Here is a 9,918-nt window from a genome sequence, read left to right on the forward strand (position 1 = left end):
AATGCTTAAAGACTTCTTTCAGAGCATTTTACAATCGATTTTCTTAAAATTATGTAGCAACCAAGATTGAACTATCACAGAATTGTATTTATTCAAAAGGGCAATACTTTATTAACTTTCAGTCTCTGAACAAACCTAGAAAATAAGATGTGTGTGTGTATGTGTGTGTGTGTGTGTGTGATTTTCTAGGATCTATAGTTTGCTGGTTTTCCTTTTTAGAAACATACTAGTCCTGCACTCTTACTGATAAAGGTGTGTGCCAGGTTATTCACCTTTCACTTCAGTCTAGGGAGACTGCGGTGGCTTACCTGATGCTCGTGGTTATGCTACTGATATTTCAGATACCAGAAGGATCCCACGTGGTGGAACTTGTTCAGAGGAGCTTCCAGTCTAAGATAGTCTAAAAAGCAGAACTGATCATCTACTTCAAAAAGAATAGGTCTTTGAAAACACCATAGATAATGGAAGGAATTGTTGGATATAGTTCCAAATGAAGGGCCCCTCATGTTGGAAAGCACCAAAACTGTCACTGGGGAAGTAGCATCTGCCATAATGATGTGGAGAGAGCTAAGCTTTCATCCAATGAAAACCCTTTAGTTCTGATGTAGCAAGACTCAAAACGAGGAGAAATAGCTGCAATCATCCATTCATAATTGGACTATGGAAAGTACCAAGTTTGAATCTAGTCAAATTTAAAGTGGCTGACAACAAAATGGAATATATATTTATCTTAAGCATTAGTGAATTGAAATGGATAGGTGTTGACCATTTTGAATCAGAAAATCGTATCATTTACTCTGGCAGGAATGACAAATTGAAAAGGAATGGGGTCACATTCATCATCAGAAGGAATATTTCAAACGTATCCTGAAACCCAATGCTGTGGGTGACTGATCTCTTTATGTACACAGAAGGAAGACCCGTTACTAGAACTACTATTCAAACCTATGCACCAACCACTAAAGCTAAAAATGAAGAAATTGAGGACTTCTACCAACTTCTGAAGTCTGAAACTGGTCAAAAATGCAACCAAGATGTATTCATAATAATTGATGACTGTAATACGAAACATGGACATAAACAAGAATGATCGGTATTTGGAAAATGTGAACGTAGTGACAGAAACAGATTGGAGTCTGAATGCTAGAATTTTGTACAATTGTTTACTCATTGCAAAGAATTTTTTTCTTAAAGCTGCCCATGCCTTTTTATTACAGCAACACTGGAGAAGCCTGGTGGTTTAGACTACAGAGAGTTAAGCTAGTAGTCCAGAGGCTGAGCCTCCTGGTGGGTCAAATCTGCCAGCCGCAACACTGTAGAAAAAGGGAGAGTCTCCTCCTGTTTGATTGGTTGTTTTAAACCATGCACATAAATAAAAACCAAAACAAAAGAAAACAAAACCATAAATGGCAATTATACACACAAACCTCACCTGATAACGTTACACAGGAATCAAATTAACTACCTCTGTGGAAAGAGACACTGGAGAAGCTCAATATCAGCAATCTGTAGGCTGATTACAGAACCAATTATCAACTACTCATACGCAAGCTCAAATTGAAGGTGAGGAAAAGAAAAACAAGACCATAACAATGAAAATGTGCTCTTGAGTCTATCTCAACTAAGCTTAAAAAGCCATCTCCAGAATAGCTTTGAGGTATCGAACACTAATGACTGAAAACCAGACGAGGTGTGCGAGGACATCACTCATGAGGAAAGCAAAAGGTCATTACGAAGAGTAAGAAGAAAGGAAAAGCTCCAAATGGACTCTGAGAATTGCACTGGAATGAAAGGAAGCCCAAACAAGGAAAATGGAATACGGATAAAAGAGGCTTGATTTCAAAGGACAGCTCACTGAAACAGATGGTTTCAAAGGGCAGCTCATTAAGACACAGCAAATATTATGAATAAATGTGCAAAAGTCTGGAAGAACACATTCAGCATTTCTCAAGCTGGACAAATTGGAGACTAAATTTAAACATCAAGTTTCAATACTGAAGGATTCTTTGAGGAAAATCTCAAAAGATACAGAAAGCATCAGGAGAACCTGGAAGGAATATAGAGTAACTATGGACTGCCCAGAAAACCAAACATATACATACTGGAAAGGGTCTGCTCAGAGAATTCCTTGGAGGTAAGGATGACCAAGCTTCGTCTTTAATACTTCATGTGCAGCTGGGCAAGGCCATTCCTTGGAAAGGGACATCATGCTTGGAAAGACGGAGGGTCAGTGAAGGAAAGGAAGACCCCCAGTAAGATGATTTGACACTGTGACTTCAGCAATGGACTCTAGTGTCTCAGGGATGGCAAGGATGGCACAGGATAAGGCAGGTTTCAGTATGGCTGTTCATAGGGTTATTATGACTTATACCCACGTTGATGGCATCTAACAACAACAACAACATGCCAAGAAGAACAGCATTGTACCGTTCCAGGAAATGGCCTGTGATTAAGAACCAATGGTACTGAAGGAAGAAGTCTAAGTGTCACTGAAGACATTGTCAAACACAGGGCCCCAGGAATTGATGGAATACCCATTGAATTGTTTTAACAAAGAGATGCAGCCCTGGATGTGCTCACCAGTTTATGCCAAGGAATATGGGAAACAGCTACGTGGCCAACTGGCTACAAATGATGCATATTTGTACCCATTCCTCGAAAAGGTGAGCCAATAGGTTGTGGAAGTTATTGAACAGTATCATTGACATTACATGATAGCACAATCTTGCTGAAGGTTATTAAAAAATGGCAAAGATCTTGAAATTCAAGCTGGATTCAGAAAAAGACGTGGAATGAGGGATGATATATCATTGCTGGTGTCAGATGGATTTTGACTGAAATTAAGAAATGCCAGAAAAATGTTTATTTATGTTTTATTGACTATGCAAAGGCAATTAGCATATGAATAATAAATTATTACTAACTGTGAGAAAAATGAGAATACCGGAATACTTAATTGTGCTTAAGTGAAGTCGAGACACAGACCAAGAAATAGTGATCCGAACCGAACAAGGAAACATGGGAGTTAATGAAAAAATTAGGAATTGTATGTGTCGGAGATGTATCCTTTTTCTATACTACTCAATCTCTGTACTGAGCAAATAACTTGAGAACCTGGGCTGTCAGAAGAAGGAAGTCACATTAGATTTGAAGGAAGAAGCATAAAAAACTTGCACTATGCAGAGAACATCATTTTTCGTGCAGAAAATGAAGAAGACTTCAGGAACTTACTGGAAAAGATTAAGGACTGAAGCTTTTAATATAGATTAAGTTTCAATATCAAGAAAACAAAAATTCTCACCAAAGGGTGAATAGGCAACATTATGATAGAGAAAGAAAAGCATAAAGTTTTCAACACTTTCCTTTTACTTGAATCTACAATTAACATTCAGGGTAGCAGCAGGCAAGAAATCAAAAGCATTGTCCCATTGGAAGATCCGCAGTCTAAACCTAAAGAACTAAAGATCAAGGATGTTAGTTTAAAGAGTAAAATATGCTTCATCTAGGCCATTGCATTTTCAATTTCTTTGGAAGCATATGGAAGTTGAGCAAGAGCCAAGAAATACTGAAATAGAATTTCTATCTTTGAATTGTGGTGTTGGATAGGAGTATTGATTATACCATGGATTGCCAAAAGTATAAACGAATCTGTTTCAGAGGAAGTGTAACCAGAGTGGTCCTTAGAGGCAAGGAAACTTAGACTCACATACTTGGAGCACACTGTCAGAAGGAGTCAGTCTCTGGAAAAAGACATCAGCGTAGGTGGGAAAGATAGTGAAAGAGACCTACATTCAGCTAGGTGGAGTAGCATAGTGACTATAATACTGTGCTTGGTCGTGGAGGAGATCATGAATATGAAGAAAATAGGGTGAAATTGTTTATTGGGTTACACAGCCCTGCTTGCTGAAACTGAGGAGGACCTGAAACACTTGCTACAGAGGGTCAAGGACTGCAGCCTTCAGGCTCAATGTCAAGAAGACAAAGATTCTCACCACTGGACCAATTGGTAGCATCAGGATGGATGGTGAAGAGATTGAGATTGTACACAGCTTTAGTTTGCTTGGCTCCACAGTCAACACTCTTGGCACCAGTAGCCAGGAAATTTAAAAAAAAATGTATTGCGATGGAAAAGGCTGCTGTTAGGGACCTCTCCAGGGTACTGAAGAGCAATGGTGGCACTCTTTGTAAGTGTAAGAGTAAGGTGCGTCTGACACAGGCTATGGTCTTTGCAATCACTTGTTATGCTTCAGAGAGTTGGACAATGACTAGGGAGGACAGAAGGAGAATTGATGCCTTTGAGCTGTGGTGCTGGAGAAGAGTATTAAGGGTATCATGGACTGCTAGGAAAACAGATTCATCCTGGAGACGGTTAAACCAGGCTGCACCTTGGAAGCAAGGATTCTGGGGCTTCGTCTGACATACTTTGGACATGTTGTGAGGAGAGACCGGTCCTTGGAGAGGGACATCATGCTTGGTAGGGTGGAGGGCAGGCTCAGGAGGGGAAGGCCCTCTATGAGGTGGATTGTTTCAGTGACTGGGATAATTGGGATGGGTGTGTTGGAGGCAGTGCGATTGGCACAGGATAGAGGAGGGTTTAGGGCTGTTGTACTGGAGAGCACATAACAACAACAACAGCAACAACATAAAGGTCATTACAAAGACAAGAGAAGAACGAAAATGATGTCATAAGAAAAACTGCATTAATGCACTGCTAAGTCAAAACAAAGAGAGATACCAAAGAAAGAGCTGATCAGATTTCAAAGCAAAGCTAGAGAACACAAAGCAAAGTGTTATAATGAAATGTGCAAAGAGCAGGAGTCAGAATAAAAAAAAGAATAACTCATTTAGCATTTCTCAAGCTGGAAAAACAAAAAACCAACATCAAGCTAAGGCTTGCAAGCTGCATTGAAGACAATGGCAAAAAAATAAGGCCCCAGGGATAGACGGGATACCAGTTGGCATGTTTCAACTAACAAATGCAATCCTGGACATACTCATCCGTCTATACCAGGGAATTTGGAAGACAGCTGCTTGGCTGAATGTCTGGAAGAGATCCACATTTTTTCCCCTTCCCAAGAAAGGGGAGCCAACAGAATGTGGAAATTATCAAACAATATCATTAATACCACATGCAAGCAAAATCTTGTTGAATGTCATTTCAAAATGGCTATAACAGTACATTGACAGGGAACTGCCAGAAGTTCAAGCTAGGTTTAGAAGAGCATGTGACACTGGCGATATCATTGCTGTCACATGGAATCTGGATGATGTCAGAGGGGTGGGAAGCAGAGAATATCAGAAGAATGTCTATCTGTGTTTTGTTAGCTGTGCAAAAGCTTTGAGTATACGGATCATAACAAATTATGACAAACACTGAGGACAGGAATTCCAAAACAATTGTGCTAATACAAAATCTATGCCTAAGCTGTTGTTTGAATGGAACAAGGGAACACTGTGTGGTTTAAAATAAGAGAATGTGCATCAAAGCTGTTTCCTTTCTCCGTAACTATTCAATCTATATGTTGAGCAAATCATTCATGAAGCTGGATTCTATGAAGAGTGACACAGTGTCAGGGTCAACACCCTGTGTTATGCAGATGACAACCACGCTTGCTGAAGGTGAGGAGGACTTAAAAGGCTTGCTGCAGAAGATCAAGAACTAGCACTTTCAATATGGTTTAAATCTGAGCATCAGGAAAACAAAGATTAAATTGAAACTATTTTCAGGATAGTTGCATAGAAAGGGTTGAAACTATTAATGATTTCATCATACTGGATCCACAATTAACATTCTTTGTAACCGACAGTCAGGAGATCAGGAGACACTTTGCTTTGGGCAAGTTTACGGTCCTGACCTTTCTAAAATACTGAAGAGCAATGATGTCAGTTTGAAGACTAAGGTGTGCCTCTTTTAGCCCTTGTTCTTTTCAGTCACTTACCATGCATCTGAGAGCTGGATAATGAATAGGATGCCAGTGGATGAATTGATGCCATTGATTTGTGGTATTGGAGAAGAGTACTGACTATCCCATGGACTGCCAAGAGAACAAACATACGTCTTGGAAAATCTGTAGCCAGAGTGCTACTTGGAGGCAGCGATGGCAATGTTTCATCTCTCCTACTCTGGACATGATGCTAGAAGAAGCTAATCCTTGGAAAGGGGTATCATCATACTTGGAAAGGTGGAGGCTTAGTGAAAGAAAGGAAGACCACTAACGAGATAGATTGTAGCAATGGGCTCAAATGTATCAGAGATGATGAGGATGTCGTCTGCGTAACACAGGACAGCATAGAGTTAAAATCTCTTGTTTGTAGGGTCATGAGTTGTGCTCAATTTGACAGCATCGACCAACAACAGCAGGAGTTCTTGTGGTTGTTGAGTTGATGGCATCAAACAACAAATACAACAACATATCCTTTACCTGCACAGATTGTTTTAGGAATGGACATTTGACCCAGTTTGGCCAATAATTTGAGTCTCAGATGAAGCCACATTGTTGTTGTCAACTATAGATTGAAACCTTGCCTATTCGTCACCATCCTTACCATACAAATCCGTTTTGTTGAAGGTCTTTCTTTGGTGACCCTCTAATTTCCCCAGGAGAATGTCTTCCCCCCCCCCCAAGAACTGATGTCTCCTGACAACACATCCAAAGTATATGAGGCATCATTTCAATACTCTTGCTTTTAAGTACACACTACTTGGTTAAGTAAATATTCCATTTTACATACTTGTGGAACAGCAATGATAAAATTATTTAGCTTAGAGGGTAGTCAAATAAGATAATGATTATGAAAAAATGGTATAAATATTAATTATTTTCCTGAAGAGTAACGATTTAATATACAATTAATTGCCAAGCTCATTCTGTTACTGAACGTAAGGGGTTCTTTCTGTAGTCAGTTGCCATTAAGACAAACGGACTGCAATATCCATAAATGCACTTTATTACACAGATCTGAAAAACAGCGCGTCAACTCTAAGACTGCCTCCCCGTCTGGGAGTGGTCATGGCCTTATATACTAGGGTGAAACTCCAGCTCATTTAACAATGCCCCTTTTGTTAGTAAAAAAGAAAAGGTTAGTTTCTACATCTGAAAAGGACAGTTGCCATCTATGCATCAGTAATTCAGGAAGGCCCCAGTTCTCTTCCTGGTAAACAGGCAGATTAAGATACTGTTTACATATGACTGGAGAACCAGCTTCCCCAGCATCTAGGATAGATGCATTTCCTCTTCTGGTAAACAGACACATCAAACTACTCTACATGACTGAAGACAGGAAACAGAGAATTCAGAAGCTAAGCAACTAGGTTTGTAGGCTGAAGAAAAAGAACTAGCGTTTTATAATTGATGCCTATATAGAGAATTCTGAACTTATTAATACCACACTCTCATTCCCCCCTCTTTTTACATAAGTTTTATATCTATAAGACAAACATACCACCCCATCATTCCCTGTTCTTTTTATATATAAATCTTATATCTATAAGACAAACATACCACCCCATCAATACCCCCAGTGCCCCCCACGTGTGAATTTTTAATGGCCTGGGAACACATCACAAACAAGCATCAGCATGAAGATCTATGTTCAATGGTTAGATCATTGGGTGTCCAAACGCTAATGTCATATTTATTTTATTTAGCGTCTGACTGAATGCATTTGGGAATATTCCACAAAATTAAATCATCACAGATTTTAAGCAAGAGGCTAAACTATTAGGACACAGAATTCATGCATTGTGAATGATCTTATTAAAATAATTGAGTTCAAAGTAGACATCATTATATCTCATCTAGAATTTTCCTCTAATGTGAGGATATGTCCCTGCATGGTACATTTTCTCTATTTTACAGCTGCCCTTCCTGAGATGCAGACCCTTGCAGCTCTCTGGGGCAGGAAGGTGAAAGTTCTGGAGGATGCAGTGTGCCTTTAACCCACTGAAGAGGGTGCATGTGTCCAAGGCTCTCCCCTTTGCCATAAATATTTTCTGATCTTTTCAGGAGATCAGTTGCATACATGTGTTCAAAACCAATCATTAGTCTAGGCTAACTGACTCAGACGGTTGCACTCGGTGGGGGAAAAGATTCTCTAGTGGTGTCTTCTTTACAGAGAAATTCATTCCAATTGCTCCATCTTGTGGTCGAAAAGAAAATGACCAGATTTTGTTTCTTCTGGGTGTAAGCCACGGAAGAACCAATTGAACCCATCTGTCTCTCTCTGATCTGTCTATAGTCTCTTCGTTTTTACGTATTACATTTCAAACAAATTGCTCCAAAGAATGGCACGGTTGCTCATATATTTGCAGTCAGTGCTTTCCTCTTTACAGCTCGGAGATAAGTGTATGTCTGCGTTCACAAGTGCTAGACGCAAGCCGCCTGCTGCTTAGGACGCATGCCCTGCTCTGTGATTGAGACCCAGCTTAGACTGCAAGTCCGTAGGACTTTAGTCTGCCAACTTCCTCCCAGCATCCTGGAAACACAGAGGCCGTCACAATCTCTGTCATCTAGAGCTCTTTTTCCATTTCCATCTGGTGATTGTTACTCTGAACTACATACGAGGTTTTTGAGAAACAGTGAAAGGAAACAATTTCTGTGTTCACTCCCAAAGTGCTTATTAGTTATTTTTACCCTCGCTATATCTTTGATGTGTTTTTCCGTGCCATACCATAAAATATACTGTGATGAGGAATATACACCTTTTCAAGGCAAGCCACGTGGGGCATCTACGACAAGGACTCAGTGCTTCGGAAGGCCCTGCATGACAGCCTGCATGACTGTTCCCATTGGTTTTATACACGCTGGAAAGATTGGGAGTCCTGGTATTCGCAGAGCTTTGGTTTACATTTTTCCCTGAGGGAAGAGCAGTGGCAAGAAGACTGGGCATTCATCCTCTCGCTTGCCAGTCAGCCTGGAGCAAGTTTGGAACAGACACACATTTTTGTACTTGCACATATTCTTAGACGACCAATCATAGTTTATGGCGTAAAATATTACAAGAGTTTCCGGGGTGAAACCTTAGGATATACCCGCTTTCAAGGTGTTTATCTGCCTCTGTTGTGGGAACAGAGTTTTTGTTGGAAAAGTCCGATTGCTCTGGGCTACACACGAGGCCACTTCTCTGCTTTGGTTGCCATGGAAAATGACGGCTATGGCAATCGAGGTGCTGGTGCTAACCTGAACACAGACGATGACGTCACCATCACGTTTCTGCCTCTGGTTGACAGTGAGAGGAAGTTACTCCACGTACACTTCCTGTCTGCTCAGGAGCTAGGTAACGAGGAACAGCGGGAAAAGCTGCTCCGACAGTGGCTGGACTGCTGCGTCACTGAAGGCGGGGTTCTCGTTGCCATGCAGAAGAGCTCCTGCAGGCGAAATCACCCTTTGGTCACTCAGATGGTGGAGAAATGGCTTGACCGTTACCGACAGATCCGGCCCTGCACATCCCTATCTGACGGTGAGGAAGACGAGGATGATGAAGATGAATGAAGCAGCCAGTGCGCAGGAGACGTAGACTCTGCCGCACCCAAGCTGGTGTGGTGCTGCACGCCTGTCGGGGGAACAGCACCACCCCAGCTGGCACAATCAGCTCACAAGAAGCTGTGTAATAGGAAACGTCGTACCAGCATCTTCATATCATTGAGATTTCCTTCCAGCGTGGGCACTTACAAAAGCACATGGTGGAGACTCTTCCTTTGAGGTGTCCTTGGCGGAACCTGACTCTCCGTTACTGCCGAGGCCCCTTCACTTACGATATCACTAGAACTCATTAGCCATTTGACATTATTTTTCTTTTGGTATAAATTATCCACAGTAAAACATAAAAATAAATAAGTTTTTATTTGATTAATTAGTTCCTGTTATGCCCAATAAAATCATATCAAATCTTTAAGGAACAAACTGCAAAAAAAAAAAA

The 9,918-nt window shown here is 40.8% G+C and overlaps 1 protein-coding gene across 1 annotated transcript; it reads left to right on the forward strand.

Moving 5' to 3' along the window:
- Positions 1-1,070: 1,070 nt before the first annotated feature.
- LOC102870478 (ubiquitin thioesterase ZRANB1-like) lies at positions 1,071-9,491 on the forward strand. Its single transcript, XM_006897136.1, has 2 exons — positions 1,071-1,093; positions 8,711-9,491. The coding sequence occupies exons 1-2, from the start codon at positions 1,071-1,073 to the stop codon at positions 9,489-9,491; spliced, it is 804 nt and encodes a 267-aa protein (XP_006897198.1).
- Positions 9,492-9,918: the final 427 nt, after the last annotated feature.

The sequence above is a fragment of the Elephantulus edwardii genome, unplaced genomic scaffold (assembly GCF_000299155.1).
Source record: "Elephantulus edwardii isolate Elephantulus edwardi_28Jun2011 unplaced genomic scaffold, EleEdw1.0 scaffold00201, whole genome shotgun sequence".
NCBI lineage: Eukaryota > Metazoa > Chordata > Mammalia > Macroscelidea > Macroscelididae > Elephantulus > Elephantulus edwardii.